The sequence below is a fragment of the Equus quagga genome, chromosome 9 (assembly GCF_021613505.1).
Source record: "Equus quagga isolate Etosha38 chromosome 9, UCLA_HA_Equagga_1.0, whole genome shotgun sequence".
Classification (NCBI taxonomy): domain Eukaryota; kingdom Metazoa; phylum Chordata; class Mammalia; order Perissodactyla; family Equidae; genus Equus; species Equus quagga.
In genome coordinates, this window is record NC_060275.1 from 58,540,239 (window position 1) to 58,566,439 (window position 26,201).

Consider the following 26,201-nt stretch of genomic DNA (forward strand, 5'->3'; position numbering starts at 1 on the left):
CATTAAAATTTGAATTCGTATGATTTTCACAAGTACGAAACGTTATTCTTTTTTAGATTTTTTTTAACTGTTAAAAATATAAAAACCATTCTGAACTCACGGTCCCTTTAACAACAGGAAAGTGACAAGATCTGACCAGCGGATTATAGCTTATCACCCCAGTGTACATGATTCTTGTTCAAGAATAGAGTAAAGATAATCTGAAAGCTATGAATTCTTACAACTTTCTCCCAGGAACTCCTAAATAGGCAGAATGCCCTAGATTAATTATGAAATCTCTTTTAATCCAGGAGAGTAGTGTTGGTGTTCAATTTACCTTAAAAGGATCTAACTCATGTTTGTTGAACACATTTGGCAGGTCCTGTGGAGTGGGAAGATCGAGAGGATGAACCAGTCAAAAAGAAATCTGATGGCCCAGGTAACAAATGAGGACAAATACGACTGGGGCTGTTTGACAATGACACTTGCCCGATGGCATGTAGTGGAAGGGTGCCTAAGAATGATCAAATACCGTTTCTGGACCACCACGAAATAATCAGTGTCCCTTGAAATCTCCTCTCTAGGGGGGTTTCAGGTGACTCCCCCAAGTAGATCTGACCTTCACTGTGGGATTAGAGTTGGTTTGTAAATTCCTTTATCCAAGTACCTATGAAAAGGGGTTTTAGGGAGAAAATCAGAAATGTCTCATGGAAGCCCTCAGAAGAAAGGCACAAAAAATATTGACAATTAATTTTAAAGAGCAGAAAGAAGGAGTTAAATGAGAGCTAAGTACAGTTGGGGAAGTGAGAGGTCCTTTAGAAGCTTGAGCCAACCTCCTCATTTTATGAGGGGAAAACCAAATCCCAGTGAGTTTGCTCAGGATCCCACAGCGGCTAAGTGACGGAGCCGGGGACAGAATCGCTGTCTTCTCACTCTCAGCCCTGTCCCAGAGCCCTTTGGGCTTCACGCAGTATGTGTTGGGAGGAAGACTTATCCATGCAGGAAAAAACAAAGGCAAAACAAAAGCTTCCAAATGGAATGAACTTAAATGCCTCTCTAGTTGCACAGATATGCTGGCTCCTCTGTCTCCTGGGGTCCGAACGCCTGTGACCATCATCTATCAGCAGGCAAGATTTTTGGGCTCTTGCTCTGGACACAGTGCTTCCGAGGAAGCCATCTGCTGGCACAAAATGAGGCTGTCTAACACCATGTGTGGCACAATTCTTAAACCTGGCCTCCATTTCCAGATAATTTGACTCACATGTATGCAGAGCCAGATATTCTATAATTGCTGCAAAGTTTTATACAATAATAGTGGCTGACACTTTAAATGACACATCTTCTTGGCCAGGTACTTTTCCAAGAGCTTTAGGCTCATTAACTTGTTTAACACCCTCAAAAACCTCCTCCCCATTTAACAGATAAGAAACTGAGGCCGAGGAATATTAGCTGACTTTCCCAAGTCTACACAACCACTAAGGGGTAGAGTTGGGATTTGAACCCAAGGAGTCTGAATCCACAGTCTATGCTGTTAACCACTAGACCCTACTGCCTCTATGGTTAAAAAATAAATTAAAATAAAATCCTAATTTCACCTGTGAGTTTGTGATCATCCAAGTTAACAAAGTGCATGTTATGTGTGTCTCCAACACGGCGATTTTAGTTTTACCATCAAGACCACCATAAGCAAAACTGTGAGATAAGTGTTTATCTTTACCACCTATAAGAAAATAATTGTGAATATGAGAAAAACAATTAAGTTGTCAAAAATACAAGATGCCACTAAAATTTGTTAATAAGTGTAACTCCAAGTCCTCCAGCCTCCAGGGGCCAAACTTTCCTTTTATGTCTGCACAAAACAGCTAGAGGGTCTATCCAGACTCCTGTGGGAAATGCATACCTTACACAAGATTGAAGCGAGAACAGCGGTGTGGGGTCAAAAGAGAAGTTCAGGTGGTCCTCCCTTGCTCAGAGTTGCTCTTCTGTGGGACCTGCAGCTCCTCACTCCATCCGGCTTCGTGTAGCAGCTGTTGCCTTCCCGGGCTTCTTTGCTCAACAAAGGATACTCTTTCGTGTCCCTACTTCCTGAAGTACACCTCATGTGTGACTGTTAGGTGTGACACAGTTTTACAGAGGTTTGGGGGACAATGGGGTAGTGACAGCACAGCCAGGAAACAACTTCACAGGGAAAGTCAGCCATCACTCTCCCACCTGAGCAGATCTCTCACCAGCTGCTTCCCCGGGGGCCTGGGGTCACCGCCGGGAGGCTCAGGGACCCTTCTCACTAGATGGTTCCCTCATCTCCTTTTGCAGATTCTCATCTTTCTTCTCCAGGTACCAGCTGGCAACTCCAAGATTCCTGTTCCTTCAGTAGGTGAACTGTTCAACTCTTCTTTGTCTGTACCTTACCCATCTGGACTCTGTTTGGAGGCCATCCCATTCATAGCTAAACTTCCCTTTAATGATTTTCCTTTTGAAAAGAGCAAACCTTTAACTTGAGAGACATTCTGCCTTCCTTGTAGTCCCCTCAATTCACAAATAATTTTTTTTTCCCCATTACGAAGTCAAACTCTGATTCACACTGTGGTGTCTAAAGTAGAGAAAGAAGGAGGGTTAGCAAAGAGCAGGGGAGAGTCAGTCAATGGTCTATCTGATTACACCAGATCAGAGGTCAGGAAGCTGTACCATGCTGGGCCTAATCCCGTCTGCCACCTGTTCTTTATAAGGCTTGTTATCTAAGGATGGCTTTTATATTTCTTAATGGCTGAAAAAAAGGCAAAAGAAGAAGAGTATTTCACGATATATGAAAATTATGAGATTCGAATTTCAGTGTCCATAAATAAAGTTTTATTGGAAACCCAGCCATGCCCATTCATAGACAATTCATTCATTGTCTCAGGCTGTTTTCAACCACAACAGCAAACGTGAGTAGTTGTAACAAAGACAGTGTGGCCTGCATAGCTGAAAATATTTACTGTCAGGCCCTGCTCACAATCGTAAATGCTTATGCCAGTGAATTTTGCCCTTTTCTCCATGGTATATTAATGATTTTAAATGATTCCAAACGATAATCATTAATCATAAACTCATTAAGATTTTACTATAACACTTGAATCTGGTTTTCTTTTGCTTTTTTGGTGAGGGGAAGAGTGAAGGATACGAGCTGTCTTTCTTGGTGGTGTTGGTGGTGATTTGTTTCTCTTTTTTAATAAACAGTAAGGCAATTCTTAATTCATTGTCATGTTCCATAAGTATTCACTGTATTGCAGTCAATCTTTGAAATAGTTAATAAAACTGAAATTTTTAAGTGCCAAATAAGAAAATTACACATTGATTGAAATTTGGTGGCACATCTTGAAGGATTCCTTGTGTAGCAGTTGAGAAACCAATGGTTACACAAATGAATGACTAGGTCAGACAGTTAATATGGGATCTTCCCTCTTTTATTTTGATTCTGACTTAAAATAAATTAGGCCATAGCTATGGAGCCTCCTCAGATCTCATCAGTGATCGAGGAGCTCATGGTGAATTTTCTGTGGGCACCAGAGAGGAGCGTGCTGTGTGGAGACGACGTTGTGGACGTGGTGGCAGTCTGGGCTGAGCAGCTTTCAGGGGCTCCCCAAGTCACAGCCACAGATAAGGAAGAGAACCCCAGGACATCAGGAATCTCATGGCTTCTGCTGGAGAGGACTGATCCCATGTGTAGAATTTTGTCCTTAGCACAGCTCAGTACAATTAAATAAGAATGATGAAGATAACACAGTGGTTTAGATACGCTCTTCATCCGTGTACTTTACAAAATAGCTTTAAGGTGATTTAACTGAAACACAGCTGCAGTGGGAAACACTGAAGGCCTCCTGAATCAGCAGAACTGTTTCCAACAACAATTATTAAAGAAACTTACAGAAAAAGCATTAAAGGACCCGGTTACCTGGATAGATGCAGACTGTTTCTATCCCTGTGTCAATAACAGAAACATCCATGAATGCAATCTCCGCTTTTAATCAAACCTGTTGTGTGTATGTGCACCTGTTCTGACTGATGTTTTGACCAAAGGGTAAAAATGCTACCCTAGTTTGGTTTTGATGCTGCCAGTGCGTGTGTGGGAATACCCGCCGACAGCCTCCTGTCCTGCAGCTGTCCTCCATGGCCTGTCTTGCTGAGTGTCATGTGCCCCACCTGTAGCAGGTCACAGCCAGGTCTGCCTTTGGTAAAACATCACTGTGTCACTCAGCAGCAAAATGATTGATGGTACTTTGTTTCTTTGAAATCTTGTTGCTTTTCTTCCTCCCAGATAATATCATCAAGAGGATATTTAATATTTTGAAATTTACCTGGGTCCTGTTTCTGGCAACGGTGGATAGTTTCACAACTTGGCTTAATTCCATTTCAAGGGAGCATATTGATATATCCACAGTTCTGAGAATTGAAAGATGCATGCTGACCAGAGAAATTAAAAAGGTAACGCTCTTGGTATAATTTTTTTTGCTTCTTTCCACATTATAAAGGTTTTAAAAGTCAGTATCCAGAACTCCAGGTTGGATAAAATAAACCCTTTTCTTTCCAGAGTCTTTGCATAACCCCATTGCTCTTCTGTATAGTTAAATCTGTTCCATGCTTAGAATTAAAATAATCAGAAACTACACGAACACACAGAGTTTAGGGATAATGTCCAGTTTATTCATTCTATCCCCTCCCTTCCCCAGAGTTTACAGGTGCACACACTGTCATGTCTCATAAAGGATGGTGTTGTTTGGTCTGGAAGTTTGATTTGAATCTTCTCATAAGAAAAATTAAGATATATGGAGAACAAAAAAATATAGTTATATGTAGTTTATAGATTGTACTTTAATGGTTCATTTCTGGAAAAGTTGCTATGACTTAGCAAAATCATCTACATATAAGAGGGGATTTCTTGTTTAGCATGACCCAGTAATATTGGGTACCATTAATTCAATGAGGTGACAGCAATCCCCGACTTCACTAGCTTTGTTTTAATCCTTATCCAAGGTGTGCATGACGGCTGAGAGTTCTCGGCCTTGAGAAACGCCAGGTGGCTGCATGGGCAAGTAAGCACTGTGGCACTGTCTCCCTCTCCGCAGGGCAACGTTCCCACTCGGGAGAGCATCCACATGTACTATCAGAACCACATCATGAACCTTTCCCGAGAGTCTGGACTGGACACCATCGACGACCGTCCCGGTGCTGCTTCAGGTGCACAGACAGCCCACAGGATGGATAGCTTAGATTCTCATGACAGTATCTCCAGGTATTTCACGTTCTAAACCATGGGTTTGCTTTTGACAAAAGTAAAAGCGGTGGACTTCATCAACATGAGCAATGAGTGGACGAGGTGCAAGTTAGTCAAAAACTTCCATGGACGCCCACCCTCCTCAGGCTGTCTCCATGTGTACAACAAAGCAATAGGAGTATGTCCTCTCCTCGATCCTAAATCAGGAATTAATAGTAAACTCTTAGAAATGCCCACATGATTCACAGGCACAGGATAGAGATTTCCAAGCTGGAGGCAAGTAAGAATGAGCCTTCCCTTTCACAAAATTACTATTTGTATCAGAGCGGCATCTGTAATGCCTTTTAAAAATGCTCCTTCACAAGTATCTTCTCTACTAGAATCATCTACCATCTGTTGCTATCCTTGATCTTTTCCTTTCAGAATTGTTACTTTACGGTTCATGATAAACATTGGAGAAGTGATTTTGTCAGCTTCCATCTTCCCTGAGTTGTGTGACCAGTTGCTTTGTTTCACAACAGGCACCGTGCATTGATCATTCATCATGGGCCAGCACTAAGCACCGTACAAGGGTTATCTCACTTTATCTTTATAAGACCCTATGAGAGACATACTATTATCACCCCCGTTTTACAGAAGACTAAGTTCAGTTACAGAGAGGTTAAGTAACTCTCCCAAAGTCTCACAGCAAAGAAGTATATAAAAGCGGGCCCAAGACTCAAAACCACATAGTTCAGCTCAGAGTCCAAGCTCTCAACCAGCACGGTATGCTGCCTCTCATTGCCTCTTCCTGCACTCCAGGCCAGCTTTGAGAATTGACCTGTTTTTCTTACCGCCTATCCCAGAAAACCTTCCGAATTCTTTGCTCACAGTGTTGTAGAAAGCTACTGTCGATCGCACAGAGCTAGCTTCTGAGTAAAGCAGAAGTCTCATCTTACGGAGATTAGCTAGGCTAGATGAATGACACCTTGTTTCCATCTTTATAGATAAAGAATTTTATCACTGAGGGCAGTCATGTGTTTCTGTTTTCATTAAACATGTTAAAAAGCATCTATTCCATGCCAGGCCCTGGGCTGAATTCCGGGATAGACACATAAAGATGAGTCATCTCTAAGTGGTTTGAGCCTGGGAAGAACCTCTGGGCTAGGATTCCCCACTGGAGAAAGACAGCAGAGATGGGCTGCGTCTTGACTGCTGGTGTGGAAGCTCTGGATTACTCTGTCACACTTCATACGCAGAGCAAAGCACCAAAGGCCTAGGGGACAGTCACCCTTCACAAATACTGAATGTGTCCCAAGATGAAATAGGGAGGGAACTGAGACTACTTTATCAATACCAAACCCAAAATAGATAACTAGAAGTTCAAATTGCAGTCTGAACAGGGAGATGTGGGTAAAGAAATGTTTTACCTTGAAGTGCTATTTTTAGCTATTGGCTGAATTGCTGTATTTGAGCTTCTCCAGTTGTGCCTTTCTTTTGCTACTCAATAATTATTTATTGACGCAGATCTATATTTATTGGTAGGAAAGATATTCATTGTATACATATATATATTTTAGAAAAATTCAAGTTTTAAAATAGAATGGATGCTAAAACCTCATTTTTATTTTTAAAAAGTATGTGTATTCATGCATACATAGATTTAAATATGATTTTTGTACAGATAAAATTCTGCATGGATATATCCCCTCCAGCCCCCCAAAATAGATATTGATTCTTTTAAAGTCTTTTGAGGGATAATAAAAGACATTATATTTTCCCTTAAATTTGGGAATAGTTTTTGCTTATTTATAAGTTCTAAAGAATTAGATATATTATAGCTATTATATATTTTTATGAGCAGAAGAAACACTTAGGACAAAAGTCTTAAGCATTTCAAGGTCAAAGCATTTGTTTGCTAATTGACATCCTGTTCAAGAAGCTTTTAATCCCCAGAATGAAATAATTACTAGAACAATGGGCATGGTAGTAACTCTTTCTTTCTCATTCTCCTTCTGCCCAACATATGCACATTTCTCAAATATTAATTTCTGAAACCGTCAGTAATATCAAAGTTACAAAGTGACTATTTAATATTACGTCCTTTGATTGGCAGGTACCAATGACACCTCCTTGTGTGCCTTCCTGAAAAGTCTCACAGTCCACAGTTTTGAAAGGGGAGCTTCAGTCTCCTTTGACAGACTCCACTGAGACAAAAAGTCATTATTGTGTACATTTCATTTTCATTTTTTGCAAACCATAGCAAGTGTCCTATTTGGACACTTATTGGAAGCTCCCAATCTTCTTAAATTTGTTCTTGTTGCAACAATTCCCTCTATATCTATCGATCGATGTATTTAAACTGAATTAATTTCTCTTTAATTCATATTCATGCTAAAATTGAAAATCCATGTGCACCGCATTCTACCCAGGCTCTTACATATTGCAGGTTATTTCATGGTAGCTATTCCCTTCCCAAGACACAGAGACCACACGGGCGTCTGTGCAGAAGTCACAGGGGGGTTGGGGGTGGGCAGGCGAGGCAAGATTTGTCTGAATGTAGTGAGTATTCAGGATGCTGACTAATGCTGCTTCCTGGTTACAGGGTGAATGAACGTGAACCGGGGAATCTAAAAGTTTCCAATCCATCCACTTTATAACCTATTCATGACCAAACAACCATTTTTCAAAACAGAGAAGAATGGTAGGATGAGAAAAATACTGAGATACTCTAGATGTACATTTTCCAAGATATATTTATTTATTTTAATAAATAACTATCTTTTTGTAAGTAATGTCTTTATAAATATCTTTTATTGATGTGTTGGTTTTTGCGTGGCGTGGACCAGTGTCCCACGGCACTCAGCTTTGGACAGCGCTGCTCTGCGTTTATTCGATGTGAACAGGATGTAAGGCAAACTGTGTTTTCCTCTTTCTGAACTCCAAAATAAAAGCTTCCGGACAGTTCTGGTTGACTGAAAGTCATGTTCGTATTCAATTGGAATTATTTCCTCTCACATACTGAAGAATGCAATTATATACATGCATAATGTGTAATTTCATTATCACATGTATGCATCTGTTCTCCAAAAAAATATGCTGCCCTATAATGTCATTTATATTTTTTCAAATGAATTTTTTTACCTCTCTTTTTGCCTTGTTTCATAATACAGAGATTTTTTTTATTAGCTGGATCCCTCAGCTTGGCAAGTAAAAAGGAGAATGGATGGAATAACTTTCTTCATTAATTAGCAATAACACTAACAGTGGTTGGTAAATTTTTTCATGAACTTTTGAGATTTCATAAAGCTATATACTATCTCCCAAAGGGGAAAAGTTCACATAAATACAGGTTTTTCCCATAACATTTCAAGGGTTTCACAGGCCTCCTGGATATTATCCATGGGCCTGGCTTGAGAATAGCAGCTGCGGATCCAAACTCTGAATCAGACGAATCCAAGAGAATAGCAGAAAGTGAATTGAAAATAAATTTTCCACAAAATAAACTTACATGGTTCCTATATTAGTAACTTTTAACTGCATAACAATTGAAAATATGTCCAATTAAGAAACTAACTAAATATTATAAATCACAGTTTAGGAGGAAAAAAAATAAGAAGAAAGACTAGTTAAAATAAAATCAAGTAACTCCTTTAAATCTGACCCAAGACGGCAAATATAAAACCGTTCCCATGGTCACAAATCGTGAGGGAGAGGCGTTAAACCCACTGACTGCTTTTTAACAAAGACTGTCGAAATTTAAAAATGGTCAATCAGTAAATTTGCTAGTAGAAAACTAGTACCTTTAAAATTAGTTTTTAATGTATTTTTACTTTTTATTTTCAACCTAAAGAAAGTGGGGGCACAATAAGGTCCATCATGTTGTTAGTAAATGAGCTCACATTTGCCGTTTTCTTAATGGCTGAGCTGCATTCCTGTTTTCTTTGCTTTAGGAAACTTTCAAATCTGCAATTATTTGTCTACACTGCAGTCTAAGGAAGCCAGGCTGATGGCTGCAAAGACAGTTATCTTCCTAGAAGGGATTCCGAGTGTGGAAGCTCTCTCTCAGACACCTGTGTCATTGGGCAGGGTCTAGTGTCCTCTTCCAGTGGGGACTCTCATGCTCAGTGTAGCCCCACCCCCGTCGCCAAGGACCCACCCTGGGTGGAGCCATCCCACCTGCCACAGCTCCTGCTCTGGCATCCATGTCACCCATTTTTACCTTTGGGCATACAGTAGACAAGGTTGGGGTGGGAGCCTACCAAGTGAATTTGTCTTCGCTTTAACCTTTTGGAATAGTCACAATTTCCTTCAAATCCAGATGCAAAATAGCACTTTGTTTTTTAATGGTTGTTTTATGAAATCAGATATCATCTATCTTCCCAGAAAACAAATTAGTTTGCTGCAAGAAACATTGGTGACATTCTAAGGAGCATTCCTACATGAGAAGGGAGTGATTATCATTTGAGAAATGTCACCTGCAGGCTGCTCTTTGCCCCTGTGGTAGCTCCAAGTGCAGACCTGGTTAGTGAGGTGACAACCACTGTCCATCCCTTTAGGCTTGGCACCTGGGCCTGTTCTTGTAAAGTTCCTCCTTGTCCCTTTCACTTTTAAAACTGTCCTGGCTTGGCTGACAAATGGGTCACACTGTAAATAACCCAATTGTGTGGGACTGTCTGGGGTCTAAAGGTGGACTGATGCGACAGGAGAACTCTCCCCAAGAATTAGCAAGATAAATAGAACATCAGGATTAGAACCAGGGTTCCCTTGAGAAAACCTGAGCAGTGAGGCAGGAGAGGGCGCATAGTATCTTTCTGCCTGCACACTCCTAAAAGGCCACGGGGTCGCACCTCGAAAAATAGGAAATTAATACAGAAACTCAAAGATCCAGTTCCCTTATCTCAAAGATGATAAAATTGGGACTCTTCGTTGGGTCCTATCCAAAGGAGTTAGGGCCTTCTTACAAAGTCAGTCTCCATGCCCTTATTAGAAACCATCTGATTGCTTACATGCTCACTTTCCTCATTGCCCTGCCCTTGACATGCACAGCAGTATGGCCCTCCTAGCACACGGTGTGTGTGGGTGGGTGGGGGGGGGGGGGGCTTTGAGCTAAATCCCTTGGAAGCTGAAGAGCCCTTTAACTGGTTCTATGAGTGAGTGACTCAGAGTCCCTACTCCCCACCCCAAGAGGATGTTACCTCCTGAATGGTTCCCATTCCATCCGGGCCTCATAGCTACCGCCTGAGGGCATCTGGCGGTGCAGGTTAGCATGCAGTAGGCCTCCTAGTGTGGTCGCTTGATGATGATGTTCAGCCAACAGTGTCACCAGGAATCTGTTCTGTATCCCAAGAGCCTGTTCCCCTGGGTCAGCCAGGTCACTAGCACTCAGGTTGGAAGATTAGTATTCCAGTAGCTGCCCTCAGAGGCTCTTTGGGGTTAGACTAGATGTCTGAACTGAAATCACGCCCATGCCATAATTCTCTTTGCTTCTTCTCGTTAGTAGCCTCACGCAGTAGCATCTCAGTCCTGATTTGGCCATCTTTCCCTCCCCAGCTGTTGCTCCATTGGGTAACAGGAGCTGGGGATCTTAGCCAATGGGTTCTCGCCCGAATGACATCTGCCAAGACCTAAAGCATGATCCAGAAGAAAAAATGCGTTAGGCAAAATGAAGAGTTAACAGACAAAACGTCCCTGCCATTGCTAGACATCCTTTGTTGTTTTCTTTGTGCCATTTTATTTCTTTTTTTTGATGTTGGTTTATATCCAGTTGCATATCAAACCGGCATCTCTTCTACGTGCAAGGCATCTAGTTTGGCTTAACTGAATATCACTCAGAAAATGGGGTGGAAAATTCAGTTTGCTGTGGTCATTCCTGAGCTTCCCTCTCTCATTTTGGAGATTGTGTTTAAAAAAAAAAAACACAAAATTGAAATCTTTTATATCAGTTTTACATGGGCAGAGATTTCTGCTTAACAATTTGGTTACAAAATGCTCTCAGTGAACTCAGGATTGGAAGGTCCATATAAGATATATTGTCTCTAATTAAAAAAACACCTCAGTTGCAAAGTTATAAAGATATGCATTCTGCTCTGTGGGAGAAATGTTGGGACTTATAATTATTCTATGTCCCTGTCCCACCCATAGAGTGACACTTCATAATTTACCACTAGCCAATGTATTCTTAAAAATCCAGTACTGTTGTGTTTCATTGTCCTGCCAAACAGGTCCTTTCCTGTCCTTGAGCCCCGCTGTGGTGGTCATCGTCAGTGGTGTTGGTGTCGTGTGTGGTCTGCTGCATGGCAGTGTGTTGGTCAGTCGATCCATGTGTAAACTGATGTACCACTGGCATTTAACACTGTGTCTCTGTAACTGTTTGCGCTGCTAGCTGCTACACCGAAGCAACCATGCTGTTCTCAAGGCAGTCTACCCTTGATGATTTAGATGGACCAGACACTGTTCCTAAAACAAGTGAGCGTGCTCGACCTAGGCTCCGTAAAATGTTCAGCATGGATGTGTCCTCCTCATCAGCTGACAGTGGCAGTTTAGCGTCCAGGTGCTTAACTTGTGCATGCTTTGTTCTGTAATTTTATCACCTTTTCCCCCTTCATGTCATTGCAAATATAAGTTCTTGTGATGTTTTTGGTTTTTGTTTTAAGAATTTGCATGACTAATGAAAGCATAACCACCGCTCCTTCTGGGACATAACTGGTCGGTCCCAAGATGGCATTCCATTAAACTAACTGCTCTCTGGTCTTTGTCTGTTAAGAGTTTCTTAAAACTCCTTACTACAAACATTGTCCTCCATTTTGTAAGTATTTCACACGTTCTGCTTTCAGAGAGATGAGCACGATTCCTCCTTGATGGGGAGCTCCTGCGGGCAGTCCTCAGAGGGGGAAATGTGTCAGGAAAGGTGGAAACCTTTTTCTCGGGAGTTCATCAGAAGAGACATGCAGTAGGAAAAATCCGAAAATCTGCCCTATGTAGTCATTTTCAGTTGATACGGAATAAATCTGTCCACATTTTAAGTGCATAACTGACATAAAAATCAGAATATATTTTACCATTGGTTTTTCTAAAGAATATTATCATGCAGTAAATGCGTCACCTTTGGAGACCATAACTTGTTTTGTTTGGAAAAGATTACTTTGGGCTTAAGTGTTCTCATTGAATCCTACCATAAAACAGTAATCATTGAGAAATGAAATTATTTGCATAATATCCAAAAGCTCTTTTTTGAATTGCCTTTGAATGGTCAGCAGAGGCACAGAGCATCAACTACATTGTGCTTATCCTGACGCCAAAATAACCCGATCCAAAGCTGATTTCAATTTTGGCAAATTAGCAAGGTGTCAACTTCTTTTTGCTGGCGGATATATATGTTAATACAGTGCTGCAGGACACTGCAGCCTGGCATTGATGGGAGTGCCTTGGCCATCGAAGATGTCCTCTGGCAGGCACATGCTGTGCCATTCCACTTTGTTGATTCCTGAAAGTACCAGGATTTGTTGAATGCCTTCAGGGCCAGACCAAATCCAAAGCCATAGAGAGCATGTCTGTCATTGGCTATAGTCCAACTGGACATAAGACTTGGTATGGGGTTGGCTCCAGTGGTCTGAAAATTCCCTGGGGTGACCCGTCAATTTCGTGGCCTTCTTAGGAGGCTGTGTCTGATTGAGGTAAGTCTTGGCAAAGAGCCAGATTGGCTTGGCATTCCAGGAACCTTCCATGTGATGTGCTCAGTTAGGGCTAAAGCCCTGGGAGTATTACATCGCAGAGCAGGGGCCAAGGGCTCATGCAAATCTAGTTCTTTAGTCACAGGGTTCAGCCAAGGCCCTTTTATTCATTCATGCCTTCACTGATATGTTTACACCAGTGTCCATGACAAGAAAAACAGGTACAATATGCATTTGAGAATCTCTCTGTTCAAGGACCCTAGCTGCTCAGTCTATGTCATTCAGATAACAGTACAAATTTCAGAATCTAACCAATTATGGCCCTACATCCACCAGATTCCCTCTCCCCTTCAGGCTGGATGTCTCTGGGGTGGGCAGTCATAAGAGGAATGACGTGAATTTCACTGCTGTGGCTGCTGTGTTTTCATTTCTAACTTTTCCTGCACAAACCTGGCAGGAGATGTTAGAAGATGAGGACTAAAAGAAGGAGAGGAGAGATGCAGGAGAAAAGAACAGGACACCCAACACAGTGAAGATAAGTAGAGAAGCTGATGGAAAATGAACGCTAGGAGGGGTTCAGTGAGGAGAAAGTAACTGAAGGCGTTGGGAGGAGAGAGCGCAGGCGTGCACCCTGAGGGTGGAGCAGGCAGCCCCAGAAGAGGCACATGGGGAGGAAAACCTGGCAGGTGTTCCCACATGTAGAGCAAAGGACTCAGTGGGAGTTGTTTGGGGGCTGAGAGATGGTGAAAATTCAGTCACATGTCATAGCAGCAGTAAGAAAAAGGCAGAGGATGGAAGAACAGGGAGGAGGGCCAGATAGTGAAGAAGGATGCCATTTCTTCATACAGCACACAGCTGTTTAGCTTAGCCAATATCCTGTCATTCCTGCCATCCTTTTACGGGTCTGGGCGGGTCCACTGTGTAGAGTTGAAAGTAGAATACATCTTGGCCAACACCTGCAGACCCATATGCGCCCTTCTTTACAATGTATAGAAAACGGTAGGTATGCTATGCTGTGTCTTGATTTGGAAATAAACCCTAGAACCTATGGCTGTGAATCTTGATATGATTTTCAAATCCTCTCTGCATAGGTGGGTTTAGCAACTTGTGAGCCACGTGACTTGCTCTGGTTTTCAACCGTGTATGTGCCCTGTCAGCTTTTGCGTTTGCGGTTTCTGCAGACCACACGTGAATATCCTGAAGGAGCAAAGCAGATGGAATGCAGTGGGGGAAATGGGGTATTTCGTTTTCTCACGTGCCTTGATGTTTTTATTTGGGAGTGCTGAGAAAGTGTCTTGGGAATCCGGGAGGATTCGAGGAGCTGATGCTAAGACGAGGGTCTGTGCCCGCCTCTTTTTTCTGACAGCGAGCCCACCCAGTGCACCATTCTGTCCTCGCGCCAGGGGACCACGGAAACCATCGAGGAGGTGGAGACCGAGCAGGACGAGGAGGCCGAGGGGGACGAGGAGGCCGGGGAAGCTGAGGAGGCGGGGGTCGGCGACCCTGACGAGGCGGGTTTGGAGGCCCCAGAGGATGGCGAGGATGGCGACGAGGAGGCCCCGCCGTCGTACAGCAAGGCCGTCAGCCTGGAGCGCCTGTCCTTGGACTCGCCCGACGGCTCTGCAGGCCGGAACCACATGGCGGTCAGCCCCGACGACAGCCGCTCCGACAGGCTGGAGTCTAGCATCTTACCCCCGCTGACTCACGAGCTGACGGCCAGCGAGCTGCTGCTGAACAAGTGAGCGAGCGGGGCGCGCTGGCCCGGGAGGGAGCCCTGGAGGCAGCGCCTCAGTGGCGCGCGGTGCTGCTGCGCAGGGACCTCGCCCGAGAAAGCCTCCTGCACGCTAAGGCGCTCGGACACGATTCCCGGGACGCCTCGACTGCAGGGGCAAAACCGATCTCACTGCCTCCATCAGTGCATGCTAGAACTAGCAAAACCTGTCACTAAAAGGGTGTGCTCTCGTTTCTTTCTATACGCGTGTGATGTGAGGTTGTCGCCGCAAGAAATCTGGAGACCTTGGAAGAGGGGGCAGGACAGGAAGGATAATGCAAAATGGATATCAGTCTTTTGGAGAAATTAAAGATAAAGTTATTATCATGTTGTTTATTCTAACAGGATGTTCCATGACGATGAGCTGGAGGAGTCGGAGAAATTCTACGTTGGCCAGCCGCGGTTCTTGCTGCTCTTCTACGCCATGTACAACACCCTGGTGGCCCGCTCGGAAATGGTGTGCTATTTCGTCATCATCCTCAACCACATGGTCTCTGCCTCCATGATCACCCTCGTGCTTCCCATCCTGATCTTCCTCTGGGCCATGCTGTCTGTCCCCAGGCCCAGCAAGCGGTTCTGGATGATGGCCATTGTCTACACAGAGGTAGGCTTCGCCCTGAACCTTCCTGCAAATCGCCTTGGGAAGTCTGTCTAGGTGGGCCTGCCCATCTCCCACTTTCACACAGAGCAGTCAGCTGGATGGCTACTCTCAGACAAATGAGTATAACTGATGGTTATCTCGTGCTGGTAAATGTATATGTCTTTTCACGTTTCATACCTCACACAAGATAGGTGCTAATATTCTGTTTAACAGATGAGGAAATGGCTTTAGTGAGATTAATTAATTGGCCCAAAGTTACCCAACGGGCGAGTGATAAAGGTAGGCTTTTGAAGCCCTATGACATTAACCATTAAGATAACAAGTGTTACACAGAAACAAGCTCATGCCTGGTGCCAGTGGGTGTTCAGTGAATGGACGCTGACTTAAACAATACAGGAAGCACTTAGAATACAGTTTGATGCAATACGTGTATTTTCCATTTTTAAACCTAAGAGCCAGTTTCCACACATCAAAACCCAGTCATGTAAGCACCCACTTAACAACCTGAATGACAGAAAGGGGAAGTTGCCAGCCCATTTTCTTATGTGTGAGGGGACAAGAGGCACTCCACCCAACGATGTGGACCTGCTTTTCTCCCCTGCCCTGTTAAATGCATGGAAGATCACGAATTCCCACCACAGCCATCAACTGGGACTAATAGAGAGCTCTGAGACTTGGCGTCCTGGCTTATCATGGTGCTTTGTGTTCTCAGGTTTGTGAAGATGGCGAATCTTTTTACCGGGCTCATAAGGGAAAATGGTCCCTTCCAGTGGTACTGTAATTGCTTCTTAAAGGATAGTATCCGTGGTGGATGTGCAGCCAGAGTGTAGAAATTTTGTAAATGATAAATCTTTATAAAGAATTCAACAGTGAAATTAAAATAAAGTTATATGTTAAACCATCTTAAAAGTACTCAGTTTAAAGTACTAATATTGTGTCTTATTTGCATAATAAAAATAAAAGATGTAGGGACCAGCCCGGTGGCGTAGTGGTTAAGTTCACACACTCCGTTTTGGTGGTCCAGGGTTTGCAGGTTCAGATCCCAGGGACAGACCTAGCCCCACTCATCAAGCCACATTGTGGCAGCGTCCCACATAAAATAGAGGAAGACTGACACAGATGTTAGCTCAGCAACAATCTTCCTCTAGCAAAAAGAGGAAGATTAGCAACAGATGTTAGCTCAGGGCCAATATTCCTCACTAAAAGAAAAAAAAGACGTAAAGCCAAAAGTATATCTATTACTTTAATTAGCCTGTCCATCACAATCTTGCCAAATTACTTAATCTTCAATATTACTTCTATTACATCACTTCGTGACCCAGGACACATGACTCCTATTTTGGTACATTCTCTACCACCTCTGTATGAGGGAGTGTCTTCCTAGGAGGGAAGGAGGAGCAAAAAGGAAACAAGAGCTGCTTATGTACAGCTTTCATCTTAAAAGTAAAACCTTCCTGGTTAAGTTAAATTGGGGGTCTCCATTTTCTCTGTCACACTGAGGAGGGAAGGAGTAGGAAATTAAGTTGACGTTAATTCACTCTACAACTTGGATGATGTGCCAAAACCCAAGAACTAAGCTAGGCAAGAGAATCCAAAGATAAGTTAAAAAAAGATGTTTCTATTTCACAATGGCTCACAGACTAATGTGGCAAACAGATACGATGTAAACAAAGAATTGTCGTCGGTACAATATAAAACTGCATTAGAGACAGTACGAGAGTTAGGACGGATGCTGTGCCCTACGCAGCCTGGGTGGGGTGGAGAGGTTATCACAGTGACTTCTCAGTGGAAGCACTTAGAACTGAGTCTTGAAGGATGAGTGTAAGTTCACCAAAGGACAAAGAGCAGTGACTCCAGTCACTGCAAAGAAACAAAGGCGCAAGACAACCTGGCATGTGCCAAGAATGACAGGCGGCTCATGATGGCTGGAAGGCAGGCTGTGTGTGGCGAGCGTAGCAGGAGGAGCTCGGGACTGTCCACAGGGCTTCTGTCAGCACGTTATCCCCTGGTGTTGAAAGATTGGAACAGGGGCGTGACTCCATCAGGTTTGTGCTTTACCAAGTTTTATACAGAATGAAAGTGGAGGCACGGAGACCAGCCAGGACACTATTTTAACCATCTGGGTGAGAAATGATAAGGTCTGAACTTGAAGGCAGTGAGGTTGAAGAGGAGTGAGTAGATGAGAAGAGTTTTAGTAACTGACTAAAACCAGCTGGGGTGTGACAGAGGGGGGAGAGGCGAGGACCATCTCCAGGTGTCAGCTCTGGCCTCCCTCATGTGGGGATGCCCTTCACCAAGATAAGAAACACGGCGCTGTTCTTTGCAGAAGCTTGGTCAAGAAAAAGAGAAGAGAGAGAAGAGCTAAAGGGAGCCCACAGTTCAAGAGAGGACTTTTGAAAGTGTTCTTGTTGATGAATTGTGTATATTGCAGTTAACTCCTGATGATCTCGCCGTCAGAGGTGTGCTTCAGTGAGACTCACCAATTCTGCCACGTTCCCTCTGTCTCGGCGTACCACCGCTCTACAACACTTAAACCCTGAACCAGCTACCAGCACAGCTGGCCAGTGTGTTTCATTTACCTTTATTTCTTCTTGAGGAGAACTTCCAGTGAGCAATAAAGTGGTGAGAAGAAAGAGACTGGAGGAAAGAGAAAACTCTGTACATCAAAACTGTGTGATATGCTTATAAAGATTACAAATTAAAGCACTGTGGAAAATAGAAGCATCCTTCTGTTCCAGTTTGTCCTAAATACCATATTTTCATAGCTGAATAATTATACAAATATCTAATTAAATCAATGTAAGTTAGCCGACTCCTCAAGAATAGAGGAAATCATTTGAGCAGAGTCCTGAGTGGCCCGCTGGCCCTGATCCCCCCCAGTGGAAGGCTCCTGTGAGAGGAGGATGAGGCGCTCGTGCTGAAGTCAGTGGTCCGTGCGAATGATAACGTTATTACTCCACGTAATTGTGTATGTTCCTATCATCAAAACTGTGAAATGATCTTTTTCTTAATTTTCTATATCATTGTTTCTCATATATAACTATTCTTAAAAGGAGTAATTTTCTTTTTAATTTCTATCTTCCATGTGTAGGTGGCAATTGTGGTCAAGTATTTCTTCCAGTTTGGGTTCTTTCCCTGGAACAAGCACGTGGAATTGAACAAAGACAAACCTTACCACCCGCCTAATATCATAGGAGTGGAAAAGAAAGAAGGTTATGTCCTTTACGACCTCATTCAGCTCCTGGCTCTGTTCTTCCATCGATCGATTCTGAAGGTACTGCACGTTAGCATTAGGCAGCACACGGTGACCCCTGCGGCCCCTGGCTGGTCCCTGGAGAGCCTGCACACCAGGATTGGTGATGGCTGTGCAGCCAGTGTATGGCGTCCACTTTTGTGCTGTTTCTTTTTTTAACAGACAGTTCTGTGGACATTTTCTCATACACTGTGTGCTCAATAATAAAACTTGTAATAAATCTGGGAGAAAATTTCCCCGTATCTCTACCCGAGTTGAACATATCATAATTAATCCACATTTATGGAATTACCTGGATGGTGTGCAGTATATTAATGCCTGACGTGCCAAATTCTACTCCTGGTTTAAGCCAGAGCATCAGAGAGCTGCAGTGTGGGGTGAATTATAGTGTCTTTCATCTCCATTCCACCCTCTCCTCATCTTCGTTTGGTAGAATTGCTTTGATTGGTATTTCTTGTCATGAAACCATTAGCTTTACTGAGGGACCATACATTGAGTGGTCCGGGGAGGCCAGGGCTGTGCTCCTGCAAGCTTACTGTTGACAAAGCCGTTCATTACATGCTCTGGAAACACCTGTCTGCAGGATGACCCGTCTCAGGCTCAGGAGCCCTCGTCATCCTCCTGAGCAGTGTGTGTGGGGGGGGGGGGGTTTCTTCTCCTGCACTGTGAGTTATAAGCTAAGCTTGTAAATATGCCACTCAGCTCTAAAAGTGAGAACTCACTGCACAGCATACATCGTATAGACTGATGTGCCTATTGTCACCACCTTCCTTTCCTTCTCTTATTTCAACCTTGTCTCCTTTTATAAAATATTTTCAATTCGTGTGATCAAGTAGTATCTTTATTAGTTCTTTTTACATCAAGTTTGGCCTGGTTTAATGCACACACACATGCATGCATGTCTATGTAACTGTGTGTACAACTTCAGTCCTGCTCAGGGGCTATTTCAAAGTGGGTTTCATCTGTGTACACCTTTGTCAAGATCTTCACTGTGCCTCTTGTATCACCTTGCAAAATGCCCAAGCCCCTAACCCTCCATTCAGGGGGAGCCTTGCCTGGGTCACTGGGCTGTGGTAAGTTTGCAAAGGTATGTTATGCAAGGAAACCAGTTAGCCAAAATTGAACTTGCCTACATTTTCCAGTTCTTCTGATAAATTACTGAATTTATCCAGTTTACTAATTCTCATTATAAGTATGTTAATAAATGTATTAACCTCATGTTTTTAGTTCTAGAAATTAAACTTTTAAATTTCAGCACTTAAGACATGACAGTATAATAGTAATGAGGTATGACTGAGGTATCAATTATACCTCCATAAAAATAGAAAAGGGCATGATGGTATAATTTGGGCACTTCAAAACTTCTCTTGCAACTTTTGTATCCTTTTTCATGTCGTTTAAAAAATTTGTATAAACCTTTAGGCATTTTGCTATTTTTTCATTAACATTTAAATGGTTTAACAGCTATAATTTTATATTGAAAGCATACGATAAACAAAATTTTCATGTTTCGTATTAAAATACTTACTCTTATTTCTTCTTTGAAAATTTCATATATATGGTGAATATATTTGAGGTACCATTATGCTGAAATTTTGACTGATGATATGAAAAATACTTTTTGGGATGATAAATCTTTTCATAAGAAGACAAAACCACTCTACAGCTCTTGAAAAAATAACCCTATTAAACAATGCTGCTCTGAAAACCAAACAATTAAAACTATGAGGAAATTTCAAAAGTGGTTAAAGCTTTCTTATTTAGTATGAATTGCTATAAATTTTATAAATAATTGGAAGAATTCACAAACAAATAACATGCTACTAAGCAGTAAAAGAATCTAAGTATGTTCAAATGTTGGCAAAAGAGAAAACTTTTAAAATGATTTGAAAGAAATCAATATAAATTGAAAAATCCCATTATGAAAATCTAAAATGTTTGTTATGAGAATATGTTCATTGAATGTTTAAAAATAATATATCTGTAAATTAATATTGAAGGATAATCTGTAAATTAGGTGACTTTGTCTTTTGATGAATTGATTATTCTGTGAGTTGGTTTTTGACCAACTAACTTTTGGCAAATTGGCCTGGAGCTCTAATCCTCTGAAGTAAGTGTCAGAGGGCAGACTGGCTGAGGTCCTGGGGAGGAAACGCATAGCCTCGCGGTCTGAGCACTCAGGAGGCAGCGAGCTCTTTGGGGAGCCTCGTGCAACAGCAGCAAGGTCATCATAAAGGTGACTTGTGGTCCAGGTAGCATCTCACCCCAGCAAGGTCCCTGGTTCTCAGCCTCCTCTTCTACTGTCACTCCTCCCCTCTTTATCGGCCCCTTTTACCCCATTTCCCTGAAGCAAACTCCAGGCTCTGCAGAGTGCATCATAATCTGTCTAATGTGGGGGCCAACTCTTTTTGAGTAAAGTATTTGCAGCTTTGCTTCTGAGTCAGCCATGGATGATTCAAGGACCCCCATCTTGCTTTACAGCCTGGGGGAGGGATAGCACCATTACTCCAGTAGGTATTTGACTAACACGGGGTGGTGGGGCTAAATTCACTTATTGATACTTCAACTTGATACTTCAAATGCTGGTTGTAAGCACAGAGAGATGTGTTCTGGAAGGTGCTTTGGCTCAAGGAAGAAACATCATCTGTCTCCATCTCAGTTAATGAGCTAAACTCTTGTCATCTGTACCCACCTGTCTGCACTCTCCTGGGACATCATAAAATTATGGATAATAAGCTGTTTTAGAATCCCTTCCCGTGCCCTGGTTTCTAATATATTTTTTTTCAATTTCAGCTTTGTTGAGGTGTAATTGACAAATTGTAAGATATCTATGGTGTGCATCCTGGGGATTTGATAAACATTTTCATTTGAAAGGATTCCCCCCAGCTACTTAATTAACACATCCATTAGCTCACCCGTGTATCTTATTTTTTCCTTTGGTGAGAAGATTTAAGTTCTGCTCTTTTAGCACATTTCAGTTATACAATACAGAGTTATCAGCTATCCTGTTTTACATTTGGTTCTCCAACCTTGGGGGACAGTGTCTTGGGTGAGATATTGGAGGGTGGAATACCGATCCCTCACCTGAAACGCAGTCTGAGCTGTCCCTTCCCACTTTCTCAGTGCCACGGTTTATGGGATGAAGATGACGTCACCGACAGTGGCCTAGACAAGGAAGAGTCAGATGACGAGCTCTCCCTCAGTCACGGCAGAAGAGCTTCCTCCGATTCTCTGAAATCCATCAACCTGGCAGCATCGGTGGAGTCCGTGCACGTGTCCTTCCCCGAGCAGCCGGCAGCCGTGCGTAGGAAGCGCTCCGCCAGCAGCTCCCAGATATCCCAGAGATCCAGCTTTTCTTCAAACAGGTCCAAAAGAGGTAGCGTCACGTGATCCCTGGGCTGGAATAACCCCCCACACTGTCTCCTTTTGCTGGTGCCAGTGAGTCTGAGCAGGGGAGTTTGTTGGGTGCTACAAAGAGAAAGAGATTGTGATGTGAAAAAAAGAGCTTTGAAATCAAACAGACCCAATTTCAAATCCTGGCTCAGCTGTGCGTGTGACCTCGCGCAGTCACATCATTGCTCAAAATGCCTGATTCCTCCCCAGGACGAGGATTTCAGACAATTGTGAAACTGGCCAGTACACTGACTTGTTCCTAGTAAGTGTTGGGCGCATGATAGATTTAGAATCATATCCGGAGATTCTGCTGGGCATGTCCAGAGTGCTGTAAATCACAATTTGTTTCAAAAATCGATTTTGATTTAGTTGATGGGAACTTTTAGCCAAACTCTCTAGTCAGTTCCTCAGCTAGTGACTAATTTCTTACTAAACAGTGAGTACAATCAGAAAGCAGACATGCCTTACAGTTTCCACCGTGGAGTAAGTGTCTTTTGCATTTATAGTGCTCCTGTCTGAACCTTTCCAAATGCTTGCGTATTCATCTTCAGAATACACTTTCCAGGCAGACACCAGCAGGTCATCTCATATTTGTTTCACAGTTAGAGAATTTAGGACATGACAAAAGTGGTCGTGGACCCAATCTGGAAAACCTGCGACCTGGGACCCTGTGTAGCGCTATAAAAGCTGTTCTTGTAATGTCTTTCTTCCTGGGACAAAGATTACGTAACCCAGGAAAGAGCCAGCATGGCGTGTACAAACCCACAGATGAGTTTTACTATGGCCATAGAGACAAGATGATAGGTTCCGAATCCTCAGTGTCCATCTTCAGCATCTGTGCACGCTCACCCGCTAAAACAGTTTCAAGCCGTCCCTCTGCTTTGTGGGCTCCAGGGGCTTCTGCGATATTCGTGTCAACAAACCCATAACTCACAGCCCATCTTGGTTTCTTTTTATTTCTAGGCAGCACAAGCACCCGAAACAGCAGTCAAAAAGGAAGCAGTGTTTTGAGCATTAAGCAAAAAAGCAAAAGGGAGCTTTATATGGAAAAGCTTCAAGAACATTTAATCAAAGCAAAAGCATTTACTATAAAGAAGTGAGTGTGTGAAAACACTTGGGTCCTGTATTTTACTTTTGGGCTGGGGAATTGGTGTAATTATTTCACGTAAACCAGAGGCAAAGAGCATAGAAGTGACTCCTCATATCACAGATATCATCTGCTAAGGCAGAATAAAATGACCCATTATTATATTGTTTTTAAAAATCATTTTTCAGTAAGTATGATTCATTTTTACATCCATTGCATTTATAAATACACTTTTTTGTTTGAACAAGGTAAATAATTTCAAGGGCTCACATTGTGTAATTCCAGGCATTATCATGGTAAAGCCTAACTGGACAGAGAGGAATTCGATGTCAAAGTCGGAAGGGCCTTAGAAATAAACTCTCATCCTAGAGAGGGGAAATTGAGGCCCATGGCAGGGAATTGGTTTGTCCAATGTCACACAGCCAGTCTCCAGAAAAATGCACAGGTTACCCCAGGTGTCAGGGACGCAGACAGGCAGCAGACGAAGAATGGGAATCGAAGGCACTGGCTGGCAGCATCTGTCATTCCTCCCATCCTGCCCCCGCCGAAGCAAGTGAGTGGGGGTGTCTGTTTTGCAGGACTCTGCAAATATATGTGCCCATCAGACAATTCTTCTACAACCTCATCCACCCCGACTACAGCGCCGTGACCGATGTGTATGTGCTCATGTTCCTGGCCGACACTGTCGACTTCGTCATCATTGTCTTTGGCTTCTGGGCCTTTGGGGTAGGTTGGGGGTGAAGGCCACCACACATCCAAGAGTGATGCTGGGCTGTGAAATGCCACTCGGGCCTGAACCTGTTGTCTCCTTCCAGAAACACTCAGCAGCTGCAGACATCACCTCTTCGCTGTCCGAGGACCAGGTCCCTGGGCCATTTTTGGTGATGGTCCTCATTCAGTTTGGAACCATGGTGGTGGACCGAGCACTGTACCTCAGGAAGACTGTATTGGGAAAGGTCATTTTCCAGGTCATCCTTGTGTTTGGGATTCACTTCTGGATGTTCTTCATCTTGCCTGGCGTGACTGAGAGGTAAGATCTTCAGCACTGGAGGCAGGGGCCCACTCTGATGCAAATCTGTTTCATAAGGTAATCACCCCAGGCGCTTTGGCACAGCGAAATCGCCAGTCCACGCAGGGGTGTGGCAGAGCAGCACTGCAGGTAGGAAAAGGGAGAGGTTCCAATTCATATTAAATTCACTGTGAATCCAAAATGTGAACTGAGTCCTCAAAAATATTTTCATTGCATTCTGATATGCATTTTTAGAAGTAGGGTTTTCAGAATAAGAGAGGTGACAGCCCTGATGATCAGAGCAGACCTAGGTGTGCATGTTGGACTGTCTCCACATCTTAGGAGATTCAGAGATGAATTGGAGCATGGCCTTAGGAGCATTATTAAGAGGATTAGATGTCGTGAAACTATGTCATATGAGAAGTGGATGAAAACATGGAGACTGTTTAACTGGTAGAAGAAAATATAGAGGGATGGTGGGGGACAAATGATAATAGTGTGTGCCACAGAAGGTGGCTCTGAGGGTTACATTTAACAGCATTTGGCAAGCTCCGGGCCTGGTCTGGTCTCGACACACAGGGAGGGAAGTCCGTGACTCCAGGACTCTGCTGCCGTTAACACAGCTATCGCTGCCGGTTCAAATGGGTCGGGGGGTGAAAGGAGGGAGGATTTAAAAAGAGCAGCCTGCAGCCTGAAGTTCAGAAGGGAAATGGCTGGTAAGATCCTTGAGGTGGCTGCCATCTTTCTCTCCGTGACCTTGAGCCTCTTCAGTTCCGAATGGGCCGTGTCCTCCTGCACCTCAAAGCCAGACTGTTCCCTCCCCTCCTCTCCTCTCCAAACCATAGTGCTTCTTCCTCCTCACTCTTTAGAGCTCAGGCCAGATGGCATTTCTTCCCACCCCGTGCCTCCCCCCAAGACGGTACTTGGGACCAAGTTTGTGTTAATGCAGGAGCCAATGAAAGGGACAGTTGATAGCAGAGAAACAAGGGAGACTGCAGAGACCAGAGATGGCTGTTAGGTGTGAGGGTAAGGTCTGCAAAGGGGAGGGTGGAAGTACCCATATGATGTCAGGGGAATGGTCATTGTAATAAACATGTTATTAAAAACTCTTCATGTTTAACATTAATCTGATCCTTTTACCATAGCTCGAGTCGTTCATAGACAAGCTTTATGAATAACATGTCGATCAGGCTGGCTAACACCATTTTTGGAAGTGTGAATAGAAAGTAGGGAAAATAGATTTTACTTATGTGGCTCATAAACCAACTCAAATGTAATTCCTAACGAGGAAATCCACATCTTTTCTAACAATGGCTGGAGCTAAATGTCTGTTCTCACCTGACTGTTGAGGCTCCAACTTTCTGATTTTAGTATAAGAATTGCTTTGAAATAATCAATGGTGGCAGTGCAAGATATTTTAAAAGGAAAAATCGAATTAGGATATTTTTTCCTGAGTCTAAAGTAGAACCAACTAAATAAAGGATTGTTACTCAGAAGATCCCTAAGAGCCCAGTAGTCTGCTGTTTTACACTTTATATTGGGAGAGTAAACATACCTCAGACGATAAAAATAATTCAGATTAAGACAAGCTGTTTGTTAAAATATTAAAATTTGTTCATGAGAATGTTATTTGTTAGTCTTTAAAATAGAGTAAGTATAATTTTCTTTATAGTTATGTAATTATAGCTACGTCTCAACTCAGAGAAATAAACCAAGTTCAACACCCTTGGTAGCTGGATGATGAAAGTTGATTATTTAAAAGCATCAAATAGCCATTCTCCACCAGCCTTCGTAGAAACTCTTAATTTCAGAGAAGAAAGAGACCTTAAAAGCTTTCTCAGCCTACTGTCTAATTGTACAGATTGAGATAGGTGAAACCCATAAAGAAGAGTGATCTTTCCAAAGTCACTCAGCTAATTATTGGTGAGGCCAGATCCCAATCCCAGGCCTCTTGGCCCTACTGTATACTACCCCCTCACCAATGGGAAGTGTCTCGCACTTGCTTCCAAGCAGGTTTTTTAAAGTGACAGAGCCTGCAATTTCATTGTGCAGTGTGAAAAGGGTGTGATTACTCCAATCGCAGAAGAGGACTCCCAGCCCCAGAGCATGGATCTTTGCCATGTCCTGACAAGGGAGCCCCACAGAGACCAGTGCTTCCAGAAATATGGTGATAGCGAAGCCACGGAGAGTCACTCTAGTAAGGTC

General features: G+C 43.1%; 1 protein-coding gene across 4 annotated transcripts in view; it reads left to right on the forward strand.

Moving 5' to 3' along the window:
- The window catches only part of PIEZO2 (piezo type mechanosensitive ion channel component 2), a 418,746-nt gene that overhangs the window by 372,497 nt on the left and 20,048 nt on the right, over positions 1 to 26,201 (forward strand). For all 4 annotated transcript variants that reach the window (XR_006889979.1, XM_046670819.1, XM_046670820.1 and 1 more), the window contains 10 exons: positions 359 to 418; positions 4,274 to 4,440; positions 5,082 to 5,248; positions 14,249 to 14,620; positions 14,999 to 15,257; positions 18,346 to 18,528; positions 21,631 to 21,883; positions 22,864 to 22,996; positions 23,566 to 23,713; positions 23,803 to 24,017. Coding sequence is in view for 3 of the 4 variants with exons in the window: in XM_046670819.1 (XP_046526775.1) it covers positions 359 to 418; positions 4,274 to 4,440; positions 5,082 to 5,248; positions 14,249 to 14,620; positions 14,999 to 15,257; positions 18,346 to 18,528; positions 21,631 to 21,883; positions 22,864 to 22,996; positions 23,566 to 23,713; positions 23,803 to 24,017 (1,957 nt within the window). In the remaining variant the exon portion in view is untranslated. The remainder of the gene's footprint in view (positions 1 to 358; positions 419 to 4,273; positions 4,441 to 5,081; positions 5,249 to 14,248; positions 14,621 to 14,998; positions 15,258 to 18,345; positions 18,529 to 21,630; positions 21,884 to 22,863; positions 22,997 to 23,565; positions 23,714 to 23,802; positions 24,018 to 26,201) is intronic.